The sequence below is a fragment of the Erinaceus europaeus genome, chromosome 21 (assembly GCF_950295315.1).
Source record: "Erinaceus europaeus chromosome 21, mEriEur2.1, whole genome shotgun sequence".
Taxonomy (NCBI): domain Eukaryota; kingdom Metazoa; phylum Chordata; class Mammalia; order Eulipotyphla; family Erinaceidae; genus Erinaceus; species Erinaceus europaeus.
Window position 1 is genome coordinate 2549470 of NC_080182.1, and position 20537 is coordinate 2570006.

The 20537-nt window shown below is 47.1% G+C and overlaps 1 protein-coding gene across 2 annotated transcripts in view; it reads right to left on the reverse strand.

Annotated features, from left to right (window-relative positions):
• UROC1 (urocanate hydratase 1) overlaps nt 1-20537 on the reverse strand; it is a 51625-nt gene that overhangs the window by 7240 nt on the left and 23848 nt on the right. For both annotated transcript variants that reach the window (XM_060180258.1, XM_060180257.1), the window contains 7 exons: nt 14549-14728; nt 13374-13471; nt 11678-11750; nt 10961-11082; nt 4803-4873; nt 1815-1913; nt 264-363 (listed from right to left, as the gene is read on the reverse strand). In XM_060180258.1, the coding sequence (XP_060036241.1) occupies nt 264-363; nt 1815-1913; nt 4803-4873; nt 10961-11082; nt 11678-11750; nt 13374-13471; nt 14549-14728 (743 nt within the window). The remainder of the gene's footprint in view (nt 1-263; nt 364-1814; nt 1914-4802; nt 4874-10960; nt 11083-11677; nt 11751-13373; nt 13472-14548; nt 14729-20537) is intronic.

A 20537-nucleotide genomic window follows, 5' to 3' on the forward strand; every position in this document is an offset into this window, starting at 1 on the left:
CATTTTCACCATTTTAATTTTTTTGGACTTGATATAACAAAGATAAAGTGAGAGGAAAGGGGGAAGATAGAGGAAGAGAGAAATAGAGATACCTACAGCACTGCTTCACCACTCATGAAGTGTCCTCCCCTGCAGGTGGGGGCCGGGGGCTTGAACCTGGGTCCTTGCGCATTGTAACAGGTGCATTCAACCAGGTGCACCACCTCCTGGCCCCACCTAGATTCCATTCTCAAAGGCTGAAATACCATTCTCTCCCCTCTCACCAGCACAGAAGGCAGAGCCATCGTAAATGTTGGAGGTCTCCCTGAAGGGGCTGTCTGTGCCACTCACATCATGGTGGTCCCGGCTCAGGACCACAGGTGCCTGCCCAGGAAAGGATGCAAGATGTCAGCCAGCCAAGGGTGCCCACCTGGGCTACCCCATAGAGGGCAGAGGGGAAGGTCAGCCCACACTGGAAATCCCCCGATGCCTGCCCCCTGAAAACAGCAGGAGGAGAAGTGCAGGTGCTTCTGAAGTTTTCTTGGGCCACTAACAGGTTCCACTGATTTTTCTTTGTTTATTTTTGGGGGGCGTCTGCTTATCCAGGGACCATGGGCTATGCATGTGCAGACTTTCTGCTGTGAAAACTGAAGCCCCGAAGGGGATGAAAATGTCACAGAGTCTCATGTCTCAAAGCTGGGGAGTGGACAGGTTGGCATTTCAGCCCCTGCACAGCACCCTGGGACCTGACAGTTTGGCCTTTGACTGAGTCTTGTCCCTCCTCTCTCCCTGGGCTCTGACCCACCTGTCCCCAGAGATTCTTGCACCTTCAAGATACAGTATTTGTATCAGGTCCGCCTGATCTACGCCAGCAACCCAGAAAAGCCTGTCCTGACCAACCCATCCAAAATCACTGTTCACCCCTATAACAGCCTCCATTCCTGCTCTTCAGTGTCTGTCACGGCCTGAAATCCTCTCTGGTTTTACCTTTACTGGTCAACACAAGGTAGGAACTTAACCGATTTTGTTCTCTTAGGAATATGCCTGCACAGAGGAGGCACATAATCAAGCTTGAATGAATGAATGGATGGATGAATGAATGAATGAATGAATGAATGAGATGCCCTGCTCCCTGCTGATCAGTGACTGCAGTTGGGGTGAGAGAGAGGGAGAGCAGAGGGATGTCCTGGGCACCTACACAGTCACCCTCACCAGCACCGTGTGCTTTGGGGAAACCCTGGGCAGTGGTATCCTCTGCTGCTGAGTCCTAAGTGGGCTTGGTGGCATCTGTCTTTGCCATGGCTGCCATCAGCAGAGACAACCTAGCCATACATCTATCTTGCTTTCCTTTTCACACTTGGCCCTTGATGCTCCCGGTACTTCCAAGCCAAGAGGTGCTGACAAGAGCCCTGCCAGGAAATGAGCAGGGAAAACAGGCCCGTTTGCCGTGAGCTCTGTGTCCTCTGTGATGGGTCAGGCTGACCCAGAGGACACGGGGAGGAGCAGGAGGAGTCACCCATGACTTGAGAATGTTCACCCGAGCTGTCTGACATGCTCACAGGGGAGCTGGCTCACTTCACCTGCATACTCATGCCTTGGGCTCAGCATTATTCTCCTTGCACAGTAAAGGGAAACTGAGGCTCAGAGAGGGCACCTGACTCACCCACGATCACACAGCAAGGGACAGTGTGAGGAGAGGCCTTGTCACTTCTGATCCCCACTTCTCTTCCATCTTCCCCCCGACCCCCCGGCCCCCCGCACAGCTGGGGTGAGGACAGTGTACTGCTGGGGGGGGGTTTCAGTAGACCCCCCACCAGTGGCTCAGGACTTGTCACCTTGATCTTCCCGCAGGCAATGGCTTGGTTAAAGACCACAGCGATGGCCACTCGGCCTTTCTGGTCTGAGTACAGGATCCTTGCCTGGGAGCCCACCACCTGCAGAAAGAAGGGCAAAAGGGGGTGCTTCTCAGTGACCTGGGGACACTTAGGTAAGACATGGTGACAGGTGTCAGATGGCCCCTCTAGGGAAGTCCTGGGGGCAGGGGCTGAGGTGTGTGCTGACCTAAAATCTGTGGGTTTGATGACAGCCCTCATTCCAGTCCGACATGCAGCCACACCAACTCCTCCTAGTCTGAGCCCCCAGTTGTCCCGCCATGGTTGACAGATTCGGGGGGGGGGGGGTGTAAAAAAAAAAGGCAGGCAGAGCAGCAGAGCAGAGCAGCCTGCTCACAGCCCTCCCACCAGCAGGTGGCATGACTGAGCTTCTGTCCACTCAGCTACCAGGATTCAGCACCAGGAGCTCGAAACTTTACATCAGGCTCAACCTGATGCTGTTGACTGGCTACGGAAGAAGGGCAAACGCTAGAAGAAGCAGAAGAAGCAGAAGAAGCAGAAGAAGCAGAAGAAGCAGAAGAAGCAGAAGCAGAAGCAGAAGCAGAAGCAGAAGCAGAAGAAGAAGAAGAAGAAGAAGAAGAAGAAGAAGAAGAAGAAGAAGAAGAAGAAGAAGAAGAAGAAGAAGAAGAAGCACCAGGAGAGGGTAAGTGTCAGCCACTCCTCCCAGCAACCAAAGGTCCTGACAGAGGGGAAGGACTCACTGCTTGGGCAGTGATCCTCAATGGTGCTGCCATCTGGCGGTGATGGAGATGTGGGGGCAGGGAAGACGCTGGCATGGGCAGGGGCACAGCTAAACATCCCCCAGTGCCCACCCCCGAGAATGTCACCTCCAGCCCCAGAGACACAGAGAATCTGTACTTCTGGGCTCTGAGCCACCTCATCTACAACAGCCAACAGGTGGGCACAGTCCAGGTGTCCATCAGTGTGTGTGGGGGTGGAGGTGCAGGTACAGAATGTGGTCCATCCACACAGAGGAAGTGACCCTGGCATAGGCAAGGCTGGACTCTGAAGGCAGTGAGCCACGTGAAATACGCCAGTTACAAAAGGACGAGAACTGCGTGATCCCACTTGATGAGGTCCCCAGAGCAGCTGGGCTCAGATGGACAGGAAGTAGAATGGGAATTGCCTGGACGAGGAGATGGCCATAGCGGCACAGCCCTGTGAGTACACTGGGTGCCACTGAGCCTGCTTCAGCAACGGTTTCAGAAGCAGGCTGTGTGGCACAGTTTAAGAGAGTGGCCTGCAGCGGGAGATGGCACAGTGGATAGGGCACTGGACTAACCAGTCCTGTAGTTGATCCCTGGTAGCAGATGTGCTCTGTGTGTGCTTCTCTCATGAAACAAATGAAATGGATCTTTGGTTTTTTAAATTTTAATTAATTAATTAATTAATTAATTAATTTACTGCCTCCAGGGTTATTGCTGGGGCTCTGTCCCTGCACTACGAATCCACTGCTCCTGGAGGCCATTTTTCCCATTTTTCTGTTGTCCATATGTTGTTATTATTGTTGCTATTGCTGCTGTTGGATAAGGCAGAGAGAAATGAAGAGAGGAGGGGAAGACAGAGAGGGAGAGAGAAAGACAGACACCTGCAGACCTGCTTCACCGCCTGTGAAGCGACTCCCCCTGCAGGTGGGGAGCCGGGGGCTTGACCTGGGATCCTTATGCCGGTCCTTGCACTTCACATCATGTGTGCTTAACTCAGTGTGCGACCACCCAGCTCCTGAAATGGATCTTCAAAAAAGAAAGTCAAAGCCCACGTGTCAGTGGCACTGAGGTTGAGAAAGCCTGGTTCCTCCAGAGAGGATGACAGAGTTTGCCTGGCCAGCTGGGTCAGGAACGAGAGGCAGAGAGTGGGGAGGGGGTTCTGGGTGTGATGTTGCAGCCGGCCTGGCTGGACCCTGACCTGAGCCACCACATCCACTGACACAGGTGGTCAGGCTTCTTGGTCCTTCCTTGCGGCTTTCTATAGATGCCCTTTTCTTTGCCAGCTGCCTCCAATTCTTTCTAGAAGAATCAGCTTATAAATCAGCACAGCAGAGAATTTTACATTTCCTGGATCCAGACAAAGAAATCTGGGGAGGAAGGGACCTCGGGATCGCCAGCTTTATCAAGTGTACATGTGAAGAAACCACATTGTGAAAATGTGACAGAAATGAAATTTTGAAAGGACAATCTTCTGCCGTCACCAGCTGCCACAGGGAAAGAGTAGCACGAAGTAAACAGGAAGAGCGGCACCTCAGAAGTCACCTAGCTGTGCTTCCCAGACAAGACACACAGTCGCACCTGCAGGACTTAGAGCAGTGCCCACTGGCCACCCCATGTGCCCTTGACCTTCATGAGCCCAGGCCAGGACCTCTGTCCTGCAAACTCACACTCCTCTTCTCCCGTCCTGGCCCTGCTCTGGTCCTAGACGACTCGCTCCTGCCTCCCACCCCCACCCCAGCTAGACCCTAGGCCCTCAGGTCTAATGGCCACCACAGAAGTTCTACGGCCAGTGTGCATGCACCCTCTCCAGCGTCTCACTGTGTCCCCATGACCAATGGCACAGAGACGCTAAGTAGCCAGAAGGCATGGCTGCAAGGGCCTGCAGGGACCATCTCTCCAGAGTGCCAGGGGTCAAAGAATAACCAGGCTGCCTCTGGTTGCTGTCACAGAGGCCCAGGCCAGACTCCAAAAGGCCCCCAGCTTCTGTGTCCAGCCCCTGGGGAGGCAGCTTGGGCTACTTCTTAGGGAAGATGATGGCGCTGCCATTAAAGCCATGTCAGCAGTCTTTGGGGGTCCTGCTGACATTCTTTTGGGCTCTTATGGGGGGGGCAGAACCTCCACTCTAGGTGGGCAGCCCAACAGCCCACACCTCCCTCCCTCCTTCACTCTTTCCCTCCTTCCCTTCCTCTGTTCCTCCCTCCCTCCCTCCGTGCTCAGTCCTCACCAGACGGTGCTTGGCGGCCTCCCGTATCCAGCGGATGTTGTCCTTGTACTGCAGCTTCACAGAGGGGCTCACTGCAGTGAGAGAGGGAGGCAGGGCCAGGCCTTATCACTAGAACCACAGGCAGGATGTGGGGGGCCAAGTACCACACAGAGCCACCCTGATTTCCAGCGCCAGCACCACTCGTGGTCTCATTCATGGAAGCTCAGACCCCAGCAACCAGGCACATCCTCCTGTGTGCCAGGCATCGTGCCAGGCAAGGGGGACAAAGACTACAGGGACCATGGAGAAAATGAGTGTCACTACAGCCATGACACCACGAGCCAAAGGCCTCTCTGAGATCTTTATTCACCAAACATCAGGTAAAAGTGCTAACCAGGAGGCCAGGCGGTAGTTCAGCGGGTTAAGTGCACATGATGCAAAGCACAAGGACCAGCGTAAGACCAGCTCCCTACTGCAGGGAGGTCACTTCATAAGTGGTGAAGCAGGTCTGCAGGTGTCTGTCTTTCTCTCCTCCTCTGTCTTCCCTTCCTCTCTCTATTTCTCTCTGTCCTGTCCAGCAACAACAATAATAGTAAAAACAACAACAATGATAGGCAACAAAAGGAAAAAAATAGACTCCAGGAGCAGTGGATTTGTAGTGCAAAACCAAGCCCCAGCAGTAACACTGGAGGCAAAAAAAAAAAAAGTTCTAATCAAAATAAATGAAGAGCTCACTAAACTCAGCAACAAAAGACAAACAACCCATTACTAACACGGGGAGAAGGGCAGTGGCAAGATGGCAACTTTGGAGCCGCAGCTGCCATGAGCTCCAAGAGGCAGCAGCTTACAACCCAGGATCCGCTAGATAGGACAGGATGCTGGGCGGTCTGTAGGAGGGTGACATGGGCTGGTCAGAGTGACATCAAAATACAGTCCCATAATTCTCGGGGACAAAGGAAAATCCTTTGAATATTTCTGAGCTCACCACTCCCATCCTAGTACCAGCCTCCAGAGGCAGTGCAGCTGCTCCTAACAGGCTCCCCTCTGAGCTATTTTCTTTACCAAGATTCCTGGCTCACCAGGGGTGTCATTCCAAGCCTCTTCTTTAACTTCTCTCTCTCTCTCTCTCTCTCTCTTTTTTAAGTGACTGGAGCTCTATTTGAGTGACAAAATACCTGACCAATCAGAGCCTCATCCCTGCCTAGGAAAGTCTACCTGGAGGGTTTTTTTTTTTTTTTTTTGGATACTTCTTACTATTTGCTGTCTTTGCTCAGGCTGCCTGCGGCCAATCGAGAGGTCCAAGCTGCAGACAGACTATTAGGGGTTTTCAACTCTATTTTATTTTAATTTATTTTATTTTATTACTATTATTAAATACATGTGTCCCTTTTCCATCCACCTTCTTCAGGTTGAACTAAATTAACCATTGTTGTTTTCCCATTGCTAGGCAACTGGGTGTCCTATCCATTGAGAGGGGAACTTGTTTATACCTCTTCTCTCCACTCTCCTTTTTCCCTCCTCCTAGCTAATTAAAAAAAAAAAAAAAACTCTTTCCTTTCACTGCTCTTCCTTTTTTCTTCTTTCTTTCTTCTTTTCTTTTTTTAAATTCTATTCTTTCTTCCTCCTTCTTTTGTTTTTGGAATTACTGATACTCGCTTGTGAATTATTTTGATGGAAGAAATCTGACTCAGAGTGGACTCCATGTGTGTGTGTCTTCTCTAGTTACCTTTCTCCCCTTTCCATCCCTAGAATTTATAGTGGACAGCAGATTTACATAATTGTCTATTCTTGCTTTTCCTTTTTTCCTGTCTCTTTCATTTTTCTTTTGTTTGGTTGCTATTTTTTTCTTGGACTGGAGGTGTTGTTTGGCTAAATGGTATTGGTTGAACTGTATCAATACTTGCTTCAGTTACTATTTTGTAACCACTAAGGTTGGCGACTGCACTTATCATAAAGGTCTTTAATATAGTGTGGCTTGTACTCAAAACACAACAAACGAAGAACGACAGAACAGAAAAATAAAAACCACATCAATAAAAAAATGGTTAAATCAAGAGCAAAACTGCTACTACAATGAATCAGGACAGGAGCCCAGAAGAAACTCCAAATCAGTCAGAGGTAACCATAGATAAGAAAAGGATGCAAGCAATAATAAACCTAGAAATCACAGAAATGAAGACAACTATGGAAGGAAGGTCTATCAGAATTTGGGAAGCAACAGAGGAGAAACTCAAAGAAAATACAAGCTACCTTGAGGTAATTAGAGAACTGAAAGCTGAAATAGCTGAGCTAAAAAGCCAACTAGCAAAACAAGCTAATACTGTAACTGAACTGAAGAAAGAAGCTGAGGGAAGGGAAAGCAGGCTAACAGAATTAGAAAACAGAATTAGCCAGACAGAGGATGAGCTATTGAAAACAAGGAAAGAGGTAAAAGAGCTCAAAAAGAGATTGAGAGACACTGAAAACAACAACAGACATATGGGATCATTTCAAAGGAAATAACATTCATATAATTGGCCTACCAGAGGAAGAAAGAGAGGAAGGGGAAGTAAATATTGTAGAGGAAATAATGGAAGAAAACTTCTCAGACCTAAACAACAGAAAGGACATTAAGATTCAATACGCCCAGAGAGTTCCAAACAGAATCAACCCAGACCTGAAGACACCAAGACACATCATAGCTACAATGAAAAGAAGGAAGGATAAAGAAAGGATCCTAAAGGCTGCAAGAGAAAAACAAAAAGTCACATACAGGGGAAAACCCATAAGATTATCAGAAGACTTCTCCATTCAAACTCTAAAAACCAGAAGAGAATGGCAAGATATCTATTGAGTCCCTCACCCCAAAAAACTGGAATACACATTCTTTTCAAATCCACACAGCACATCCTCAAGGATAGACAACATGCTAGGCCACAAAGACAGTATCAACAAATTCAAGAGCATAGAAATCATCCCAAGTATCTTCTCAGACTACAGTGGAGTAAAGCTAACATTCAACAACAAACAGAAAATTACTAAAAGTCACAGTATTTGGGAACTCAACAACATACTGCTTAAGAACAGCTGGGTCAGAGAGGAACTCAAGCGAGAAATTCAAATGTTCCTGGAAATGAAATGAAGACACAAGTTATCAAAATATTTTGGACACAGCTAAAGTAGTATTGAGAGGGAAACTCATAGCCATACAATCACATATTAGAGAACAAGAAAAAGCTCAAATAGATGACCTTACTGCATGCCTTAAGGACTTAGAGGAAGAAGAACAAAGGTACCCTAAAGCAACCAGAAGGATGGAAATTACTCAAATTAGAGCAGAAATAAACAACATAGAAAATAAGAGAACCATACAAAAGATCAATGAAGCCAAATGTTGGTTCTGGATTGACCAGCCAATGCCCATGTTCATCAGGGAAGCAATTACAGAAGCCAAACCTTCCACCTTCTGCATCCCACAATGACCTTGGGTCCATACTCCCAGAGGGATAAAGAATAGGAAAGCTATCAGGGGAGGGGATGGGATACGGAGATCTGGTGGTGAGAACTGTGTGGAGTTATACCCCTCTTATCCTATGGTACTGTTATTGTTTCCTTTTTAAACAAACAAACAAACAAAAAAAAAACATGGGGAGAAGACATGGACAGAATCTGCACCAAAGAAGAGATCCAAAGAGCCAACAGACACACAGAAAAGGCATAGAGAAGGCATTGGATGGAGAAGGCATTGGATGGAGAAGGCATTGGATGGGGAAGGCATTGGATGGGGAAGGCATTGGATGGGGAAGGCACTGGATGGAGAAGGCACTGGATGGTGAAGGCACTGGATGGAGAAGGCACTGGATGGAGAAGGCATTGGATGGAGAAGGCACTGGATGGAGAAGGCATTGGATGGAGAAGGCATTGGATGGAGAATGCACTGGATGGAGAAGGCACTGGATGGAGAAGGCACTGGATGGAGAAGGCATTGGATGGAGAAGGCACTGGATGGAGAAGGCACTGGATGGAGAAGGCACTGGATGGAGAAGGCATTGGATGGAGAAGGCACTGGATGGAGAAGGCACTGGATGGAGAAGGCACTGGATGGAGAAGGCATTGGATGGAGAAGGCATTGGATGGTGAAGGCATTGGATGGAGAAGGCATTGGATGAGGAAGGCACTGGATGGAGAAGGCACTGGATGGAGAAGGCACTGGATGGAGAAGGCACTGGATGGAGAAGGCATTGGATGGAGAAGGCACTGGATGGAGAAGGCATTGGATGGAGAAGGCATTGGATGGGGAAGGCATTGGATGGAGAAGGCATTGGATGGAGAAGGCATTGGATGGAGAAGGCATTGGATGGAGAAGGCATTGGATGGAGAAGGCATTGGATGGAGAAGGCATTGGATGGGGAAGGCATTGGATGGGGAAGGCATTGGAGTCATGGTGCATGGTTGTGGAAGAGGACCTAAGATGTGGGGGATAATGTTTTGCAGAAATTTTTCATTGGGAGATGAGAAATTGTACCAATGTTTCAACAACTGTATTGTGATCTATTAGACCGCCCCCCCCCAAAGTGACTGAAAACAACAACAATAGTATAAGACCCCTTTGGAGGTCACAACATTCAAGCTAAGCCCTAACTGCTAAACACTGTAGAAAGTGACCCAGATCCAAGGTGGGATGAGTGACGACTTGAAATACAGTGATTAGGACAGGTCTTGGTGGGTTGCTAACACAGGGGGGGACCTGGATGTCTGGAAAGTTCTAGAATACCTGGGTGGGGGGTGCCACTAGGAGACAGGTCAGATGGCTAAAGTTGGGAGGGAAGTAGCCACAGTGCCTGGACTGCTCCCGCCAGCCCCCCGAGGGAAGACGGTCTCCAGGATGTGTGGGCCAGTGGTCAGTATGGGCATCATTCACACCTAAGATGTGTATTAAAATGGGGGAGAGGCTGGGCAGTGCACACCTGGTAAAGCACACATACTATAGTGTGCAAGCACCCAGGTTCTAGCTCCTGGTCCCCACTTGCAGGAAAGGAGCTTCATGAGCAGTGAAATTATGCTATTGCCAGTATATCTCTCTCCCTCTCCACCTCCCCCATGACTCTCAATATAGTTCTGTCTCTATGCAAAAAAAAAAATTATCTGGAGACTTCTGGAGGTGTGCTTATGTAGTAGGAGCCCTTTCAAATTGCTTTCCTGATAAACTAGAAAGAAAAAGAAAAGAAAAATCACTTGAAAATTCAACAAAATACATCTAAGATCTCTTCAGAAACTCACTAAGCCAAAGCCACCAAGTCGTAGATGCTTAACTCCCTGGGCAGATGACCTCACCCATGTGTCCTGGAGCCTCACCTCTCCAGAGCCCTAGCCCACAAGGGAAAGATAGAAACAGGCTGGGGGTGTAGTTCATCTGCCAACACTCATGTCCAGCAGAGAAGCAATTAAAGAAGTCAGACTTCCAACCTTCTGCACCCCATAAAGAATTTTGGTTCATACTCTCAGAGGGGTAAGTATTAGGGAAAGATGACCAGAGGACTCTGAACCCTAATTCCATCAGGAATTAGAGATAGAAGTGGGGTGGGGAGGAAGGACACTCTCCAAATTAGTAGGTTGTGACTTAGAAAGAAAGAGAAGCCAGGACCATAGGAAAAAAAGGCAAATATATATCAATATAGATAGCTATAGAAATTATAGTTGGCCCATATCTGCGATCTCGGGAGAACTGCTGCAGTTTCCAATAGAGGGAATAGGGACACAGAACTCTGGTGGTGGGAAAGGTGTGGAATTATACCCCAGTTATCTTATAATTTTGTGATTCAGTACTAAACCACCAGTACTTTTTTAAATGAGTAAATAAAAATTTAAAATACTAATTAAATGTTTTTTTTTTAAGTGGGGGTGAGAGACAACAAAGAGAGTAGAGTATGAAAAGGCGCTCTGTGATTTAAGCTTTGAAGCTGAAGCCACTGGACCCAGGAGGAGACAGCAGAAGGAAGTGGGTAAGAGCCTGACAGCTGGTCTGCATCTGGTTCCCCCTCCCCACCACCCCAGGACAGACAAGGAAGACAGAAACAGAATAGAGGATGTTGTAAATGTGGAAGGCAGACACGGGTCACACTGAGAAGTGGCACTGGCAGGGCTGGCTACCACAGCCTTCGGGGGCGAGCCACTGAGAGCCTCATTCCCTTTCTTGTCACCTCCGCCTGTGATGACCTCTTCCAGCACAGAGGTGGCCAGCTGGTCCGAGACCACCAGGTCCTGCGGGTCCCCCGATGTGCAGACCCAGCGGAAAGGCCCGAATCCCTGGGAGAAGATGTCCCTGTGGCGATAAATGATCATCAACTTGGGGCTGATGTCTGTGGCTGCGATTCTGAGGTGCTGGAGGGGGGAAGCTGGGGGCCTTCCTTGGTGCCGAGCTCCCAGGGCTTTGGCCTCGAGCAGAGGGCTGCAGAGCCTGGGGCCATCCCTGGTGTGTCCCCTCTTCCATGCCCGCCCCTCTGTGACCTCAGCTGCCCACTGTGCTGTGACGAGTGCCCTTGTCTGTCTCCCCCATCCATACATGATGAGCCTTAGAAGGGAGCCTTCTCTTTCCTCCCTGGCTCCAGCTCATGCATGCCAATGGCTGGAGAACTTTCTAGAACCTCCTAGACAACTCCCTCCCCTCCCCTGTGTTGCTCAAACCCAAACTCTAAGCTGCTACCCTTGGGCCAGTTTCCCTCTGGTTATTTCCCTACTTGTCTTGGCCCTTGGCCTCCCCAGACCTGAGTTACACTGGCATGAAGGCCGCAGGGACCAGAGGCCTTGGCCTTCACGAATGGAGCCTCAACCACCAACTCTGCCAGTGGCTGTGGCTAGTGGTGGCTTTGCCCCTAAGCATGCCTGGGCCTGAGAGGCTGGAAAGGCCGGTCACTCACCCCATGATGTGCTGGACGTAGGAGGGGTAGCGGAACTCCGTCTTGTTGGCACCCTGCTTCTCCACATCCGCTCCTGTGGACAGAACCTTGCACAGGGTCAGCAGGAGGGGCAGGGCTGGGGGTCACACCTGTGCATGGCCATGTGCCCATTCGTGTGGCTCACAGACACACAGGTGCCTGCTGCAAGGATGCCTTCCTCGGTGTCTTTTGTCCCCATTGTGAAGATGACACGCCAGGCACAAACGTCCCGATTTGTTTATGCAGTGCCGGGGGACAAGTCCAGGGGCTTGCACACACACGACCTCATGGCGCAGATGGTGTGGCCTCCCTCACCCAATTTTCAACTTTTTTTTTTTTTTAATTTTAGAGGGAAACGAGAGCAGAAAGGAGAAGCAGCACATCATCACTCCACCATCCATGAAGCTCCTTCTGGTGCTCCCATGTGGTTCTGGGGCTTGAACCCAGGGCCTCTCTACCAGGTGGGACATCTCCTGGCTCAAGCTACCTACTTTACAAACAGATGTTTCTTCATGGATCCACTGTCCAGGTGGCTTTTTTAGAGAAAGGGAAGAGAGGAGAGAGAAGACACCCACAGAATACTGCCCAGGGCCTCCGCTTAGTAAGATGGCAATGGCAGTGCTATGATGTCTGGAATCTGGGTGGGCAGGAAAACAGTATAAGGGAAGAGTTTGAGATTTCTACCGTTTAATTCTTGTTCTGTTGTGGCAGATATGAATTCTAAAATATTACAGAATACATTTCCAGTCCTTAGAAAGGTTTAGGTTTAGTCTCTGAGGTCATTTCAGTCTCTGAGAGGCTGACAGCCCCATCTTCTGAGCTACTGGGCCAGTGGGGGATGGGGTGCGTTCATCTTTACCCCCCAAGGGGGATATCTGAAAATAAGTCTACAAGCCATTAATTAATTAATAGGACTGGTTGGGGTGACAAAATATGTGGGAAGTAGTGGTCTGAAAAGAAGCTTCTGGGAGGTGATGACTTTTTTCTTTCACCAACAGTAGGAGGACCTTGAGAGCCTGTTTGGAGGTTCTAGCAGGGAGCACAGCTACTTGTAGACGTATTACCTGGGAGGTGTCCTGAGATGTAAAATCTCATCCTTTGGGTTGTGGGGTTTTGTTTTCTCCAAATAAGTCTAATCTTTAAAGTTAAAAAAAATTTAAAAAGACGTCCACAACACTGCTTTACCACTCATGAAGCTCTCACACAGCAAGAGAGGACCCGGGGCTTGAACCTAGGTCCCTGTACACGGTAATAACTGTGCTCAACCAGATGTGCCTCTGCCCAGTCCCAGAACTTCTTTTTTTAAAGATCAAAACAGAGAGGCAGAGAGTCAAAGAGAAGATAGCACCGAAGTTTCCTGCAGTGTGGTAGAAGCTGAGCTTGAGCCTGGGTTGCACACATGGACAAGCAGCACACTACCCAAGTGAGCTATTTCACTGACCCGTCTTCCAGTGTTTTGAGTTCTCAGACTGAGTAGAGAAGCTGAGGCCCAGCAGGTCCTACTTGCTGTGTCCTCCACCAGCACTTCCTGCCCCAACACACACACACACGCACGCGCGCACACACACACACACACACACAAACACACACGGTCTGGGACGGGGCACTCATTCAGGGCTGTGCCTCAGCCCTGCCATTCTGGGGGGATGGGCCTCTGCTCAGAGCCGCCTTCTCTCACCTGCTCGCTGGGCCTCCAGCAGGAAGGCGTTGCCGTAGTCCCAAAAGAAGAAGTTCTCCTGGGCCAGCCTATTGATGGCTGCCACCTGCCGCCTCAGGCTGCAAGACACCAGCAGGCCATGGTCACCGGCATGTGTTCCAGCTGACCTCCCTGTCTCCCTGTCTCCCTGTCCCCCCCCCCTTGTAATCCCACACCACCACCCCTCCCAATCCCAACCTGGGGAACTCAACCAGCCCTGACCACTGGGGCACCCTGTCTTCCTGGCTGCCCCTCTCTCCCTGCAATCTCACCTCTGGCCTGGAATGCCACCCCCACCCACCTGCTGCCCCCTCTTTCAGTCCCTTCTGTCCTTCAAGAGCCCAGTAGCAGCCTCCTAGACAAGCCTTCGTGTGCCTCCAGCTGACCAGGCCCTGGGGGTGGCGGTGTCAACTCTGAGTCAGGCTATGAGGCTGACTTGAGCTTGGGCAGGGGCTCACAAGCTGAACAAGCTTCTTCAGACTTCTGTCAGAACTGGCTCAGCAGCTCCCACTCCTGCCAGAAGTCAGCAAATATCTCTCCAGTTTGTCCCCTCACATTCTCACGTGGTAGAAAACCTGTGACCTCATCTAAGTAGAGAAGCCAGAAGCCCAGAGAGGTGAAGAGTCTAATCCCAGGCCACACAGCAGGGAGAGGGGATACACACACACACACACACACACACACAGACACACACACACAGACACACACACACACTCACACACACACAGAGAGACACACACACAGAGACACACACACACTCACACACACACACTCACACACAGACACACACTCACACACAGACACACACTCACACACACACACTCACACACACAGAGAGACACACACTCACACACACAGAGAGACACACACATAGGCACATACACACACAGAGACACACACACAGTCACACACACACACTCACACACACACACACAGACACACACACAGACACACACACTCACTCACACAGACACACACACACAGACACACACATTCACACAGACACACACACAGTCACTCACACTCACACAGACACACACACAGTCACTCACACACACACAGAGACACACACACACCCACACAGACACACACAGACACTCACACAGACACACACACACAGTCACTCACACACACACAGACACACACACACATGTTACCTTTCTTGGACCAAGCCTTTGAAGGCAGTGGGGTTGGAGGCCATGAGGCTCTGGGCCTCTGTGAAGCCGAGCTGCACAGGGTAGTAACCACCATTGAACGGGTTGTGGCAGGAAGTCTGGTCTGAGCCCAGGTCCACCAGCAGCTCCCCTGTCATGTCCAATTCATGGACCAGGCGCTCCCTGGGGGTGTGGGGGTGGTGCTAAGTGTAGGGCAGAGCTGGGCTGGGGTCCAGCCAGGACAGGATCATAGCCAGTTTCCTAGGCCTTGGGACCAATCTGTGTCCTCAGAAATCACTGGGCCAGGCAGGGAAAGTCACTGGAACTCGACCATGATCTGGGCAGTAAAAACTGGGGGCTTCGGGAGTGGGGCAGTAGCGCAGCTGGTGTGCAAAGCCCAAGGACAGGCGTAAGGATCCTGGTTCGAGCCCCTGGCTCCCCACCTGCACGGGACTCACTTCACAGCTGGGGAAGCAGTTCTGCAGGTGGCTATCTTTCTCTCTCCCTGTCTTCCCCTCCTCTGTCCATTTCTCTCTTCCTATCTAACAACGATGACATAAAGAACAACAACAGATTCGACTTCCGGAGGCGGAGCTACGAGCAGCAGATCGCTTTCTCTCCTCTCCTCTCCTCTCCCGGATCAACTAGGAATACCAAAGGAGACCACCCGGACCGAAACAAGACAGGACTAGAATGACCACAGGAACCCAGTAAATCACCCGTGAGTACAAACACGCGTGGCTGGTGACAGAGAGGAGAGAGGGGCCTAAGGAGAGATTAAGTGACTGCTAACAGTTCAACAGTTTATCAGTGGAGACACCACCTCCAGTCTGCTCCACCAACAAGGGAACAGCTGAAGGGAGGAAAGGACTCCCCAGAGACTCACCAAGTGCAACTCTGAGTCTCCATTGCTACTACCCTCAGAATCTGGAGCAGCAACAGGGAGGGACACCAGGGCACAGAGATCTAACTGCGAAACTCAGGAGAAGACCTATACCTCGGTGGCATAGCTGAGGGGCTGTGAAAGTCTCTTTGCATAACCACTGGATTATCTCTGCCACACCCTGCTTTATCTCTTGGTCAGGATTCAGTGATTAAGCTAAGAAGCCTATTGATAGTTTAAAAGCCCTCAGGCTCCCACAGCATACAGGGAAGGAAAAAAAAAAAAAGAAAGAGGCTTTTAAACCACTGAGCTCCAACTCAGGGATTGAAAAAACTGTTAACTTCCACCACGGTAAACCCTTTAATTAACTTACTTAGACACAAGTCAATCCAGGCAATAGTGATCAATAATTTGAAAAGTACTGATAAAGGGAACTCATAACATAATATATAAAATGGTTAAAACAACAAGAAAAAATATTGGAGAATAGAACCAGGACAAGAGTCCAGCTAAAAGTCCGCCAGAGGGTGAAGCACAAAACAACGAGTTCAACATCCAAACATTAGCTAAGGAAATAATAACAGGAGTGAGTAAAGAATTTGAAAAAATTGTAATCAGAAATGCAGGAACAACAAATGAGAATATGGAAGAAAATTCTAATTATCTCATGGTTATTAGAGAGCTGAAAGCTGAAATCGCTGAGCTAAGAAGGCAACTAGCTGAACAAGCTAAAACAGTATCAGAGCAGGGCAAGAAAATAGATGAACTCCAGAAAGCAGTAGAGGGCAGACAGAATAGAATCTATGAGGCTGAAGACAGAATTAGCAAGACTGAGGATGAATTAGAGACAACTAAAAAAGAAGTAAGAGATCTCAAAAAGAGATTAAGAGATGCTGAAAACAACAACAGAGTCCTATGGGATGACTTCAAAAGAAAAAATATACGCATTATTGGCTTACCAGAGGAAGAAAGAGAAGGGGAGGAAGAAAGCGTTCTCCAGGCCATAATAGCTGAAAATTTCTCTAGTCTAGACAACACCAAAGACATAAAGATTCAAGAAGCCCAGAGGGTCCCAAACAGAATTAACCCAGACCTAAAGACACCAAGACATGTCATACTTAGAATGCAAAGGAATAAGGATAAAGAAAGGATCCTGAAGGCTGCAAGAGAAAAAACAAAGAGTCACCTACAAAGGATAACCCGTAAGATTAGCAGCAGACTTCTCCATACAAACACTACAGGCCAGAAGAGAATGGCAAGATATCTATTGAGTGCTCAATGAGAAAGGCTTTCAGCCAAGAATACTATATCATGCTAGACTTTCATTCAGACTAGATGGAAGCATCAAAACCTTCTCAGACAAGCAACAGTTGAAGGAAGCAACCATCACCAAGCCTGCCCTGAAAGAAGTTCTGAAAGGTCTCCTATAAACAACCAGACCACCACAAATAGGACATATATCAAAACACTCTAAAACTCTACAAGAATGGCATTAAAATATCTTCAATCTTTGATATCAATAAATGTCAATGGCCTGAATTCACCTATTAAAAGACACAGAGTAGGAAGATGGATCAGAAAACACAACCCAACAATATGTTGTCTACAGGAAACTCACCTAACGCAACAAGACAAACACAGACTTAAAGTGAAAGGATGGAAAACTATCATACAAGCCAATGGCCCACAAAAAAGGGTAGGAACAGCTATTCTCATATCTGACATGATAGACTTTAAAATAGATAAGATTAAAAAAGATAGGAATGGACACTACTTAATGCTCAGAGGATCAGTCAATCAAGAGGACTTAACAATTATTAATATCTATGCACCCAATGAGAAACCATCTAAATACATCAAACTTCTACTGAAAGAGCTACAGCAATATATTTACAGTAACACAATCATAGTAGGGGACTTCAACACCCCACTCTCTCAACTTGACAGATCATCCAGGAAGAAAATCAGTAAAGACATAAGGGAGCTAAATGAAGACATAGATAAACTAGAACTATTGGACATTTTCAGAGTCATTCATCCCAAGAAACTGGAATACACATTTTACTCAAATCCACATGGATCATTCTCAAGGATAGACCATATGTTAGGCCACAAAGACAGCATCAGCCAATTCAAGAGCACTGAAATCATCCCAAGCATCTTCTCAGACCACAGTGGAATTAAACTAACACTTAACAATCAACAAAAGATTAGTAATAGTCCCAAAATGTGGAAGCTCAACAGTACACTTCTTAACAACCTCTGGGTCAAAGAGGAAATTAAGGAAGAAATCAAAATGTTTCGAGAGTTCAATGAAAATGAAGACACAAGCTATCAAAATATTTGGGACACAGCTAAGGCAGTACTGAGAGGGAAGTTCATAGCTATACAAGCACACATTAGGAAACAAGAAAAAAGCACAAATAAACAGCCTGATTGCACATCTTAAAGACCTAGAAGAAGAACAACAGAGGAATCCTAAAGCAACCAGAAGGACAGAAATCACTAAATAAATAACATTGAGAATAGGAAAACCATACAAAAGATCAACAAAAGTAAATGTTGGTTCTTCGAAAGAGTAAATAAAATCGACAAACCTTTAGCCAGACTCACAAAACAAAAAAGGGAGAAGACCCAAATAAATCGGATAGTAAATGAAAGAGGAGATATCACAACAGACACTGCAGAAATTCAACATATCATGCGAGGCTTCTATGAACAACTATATGCCACCAAGCTAGAGAACCTGGAAGAAATGGACAATTTCCTAGATACCTACCAACTTCCAAAACTAAGTAAAGAGGAAGTGGATAACATGAACAGGCCCATCACAGCTAATGAAATTGAAACAGTTATCAAAAATCTTCCCAAAAATAAAAGTCCTGGACCAGATGGTTTTACAAATGAATTCTACAAAACTTTCAAAGAAGAACTAATACCTCTACTTTTAAAAATCTTCCAGAAGATTGAAGACACTGGAAAACTCCCTGCCAGCTTCTATGAAGCCAACATCACCCTGATACCAATAGCAGACAGGGACACAACCAAAAAAGAAAACTACAGACCAATATCTCTGATGAACATAGATGCGAAAATATTGAACAAAATTCTAGCCAACTGGATACAGCAAAAAGATTGTTCATCATGACCAAGTGGGGTTTATCCCAGGCATGCAAGGTTGGTTTAATATACGTAAATCAATCAATGTGATCCACCACATCAACAAAAGCAAGACCAAAAACCACATGGTCATATCAATAGATGCAGAGAAAGCCTTTGACAAAATACAACATTCCTTTATGATCAAAACACTACAAAAAATGGGAATAGATGGAAAATTCCTCAAGATAGTGGAGTTATATATATAGCAAACCTACAGCCAACATCATATGCAATGGTGAAAAACTGGAAGCATTTCCACTCAGATCAGGTACTAGACAGGGATGCCCACTATCACCATTACTATTCAACATAGTGTTGGAAGTTCTTGCCATAGCAATCAGGCAGGATCAAGGAATTAAAGGCATACAGATTGGAAGAGAAGAAGTCAAACTCTCCTTATTTGCAGATGACATGATAGTATACATGGAAAAACCTAAGGGATCCAGCAAGAAGCTTTTGGAAATCATCAGGCAATACAGTAATGTGTCAGGCTATAAAATTAACATTCAAAAGTCAGTGGCATTCCTCTTCGTGTTTATGCAAACACGAAGTTTGAAGAAATTGAAATCCAGAAATCAGTTCCTTTTTCTATAGCAACAAAAACAATAAAATATCTAGGAGTAAACCTAACCAAAGAAGTGAAAGAGTTGTATACTGAAAATTATGAGTCACTACTCAAAGAAATTGAAAAAGACACAAAGAAGTGGAAAGAAATTCCATGTTCATGGGTTGGAAGAATTAACATCATCAAAATGAATATATTACCCAGAGCCATCTACAAATTTAATGCTATCCCCATCAAGATCCCAAGTACATTTTTTAGGAGAATAGAAAAAATGCTACAAATGTTTATCTGGAACCAGAAAAGATCTAGAATTGCTAAAACAATCTTGAGAAAAAAGAACAGAACCGGAGGCATCACACTCCCAGATCTCAAACTGTATTATAGGGCCATTGTCATCAAAACTGCTTGGTACTGGAACATGAAAAGACACACTGACGGAATAGAATTGAGAGCCCAGAAATGAGGCCCCACACCTATGGACATCTAATCTTTGACAAAGGGGCCCAGAATATTACATGGGGAAAGCAGAGTCTCTTCAACAAATGGTGTTGGAAACAATGGGTTGAAACATGCAGAAGAATGAAACTGAATCACTGTATTTCACCAAATACAAAAGTAAATTCCAAGTGGATCAAGGACTTGGATGTTAGACCACAAACTATCAGATACTTAGAGGAAAATATTGGCAGAACTTTTTTCCGCATAAATTTTAAAGACATTTTCAATGAAACGAATCCGATTACAAGGAAGACTAAGGCAAGTATAAACCTATGGGACTACATCAAATTAAAAAGCTTCTGCACAGCAAAAGAAACCACTACCCAAACCAAGAGACCCCTCACAGAATGGGAGAAGATCTTTACATGCCATACATCAGATAAGAGTTTAATAACCAACATATATAAAGAGCTTGCCAGACTCAACAACAAAACAACAAATAACCCCATCCAAAAATGGGGGGAGGACTTGGACAGAATATTCACCACAGAAGAGATCCAAAAGGCCGAGAAACACATGAAAAAATGCTCCACGTCTCTGATTGTCAGAGAAATGCAAATCAAGACGACAATGAGATATCACTTCACTCCTGTGAGAATGTCATACATCAGAAAAGGTAACAGCAGCAAATGCTGGAAAGGGTGTGGGGTCAAAGGAATCCTCCTGCACTGCTGGTGGGAATGTCAATTGGTCCAACCTCTGTGGAGAACAGTCTGGAGAACTCTCAGAAGGCTAGAAATGGACCTACCCTATGACCCTGCAATTCCTCTCCTGGGGATATATCCTAAGGAACCCAACACATCCATCCAAAAAGATCTGTGTACACATATGTTCTTGGCAGCACAATGTGTAATAGCCAAAACCTGGAAGCAACCCAGGTGTCC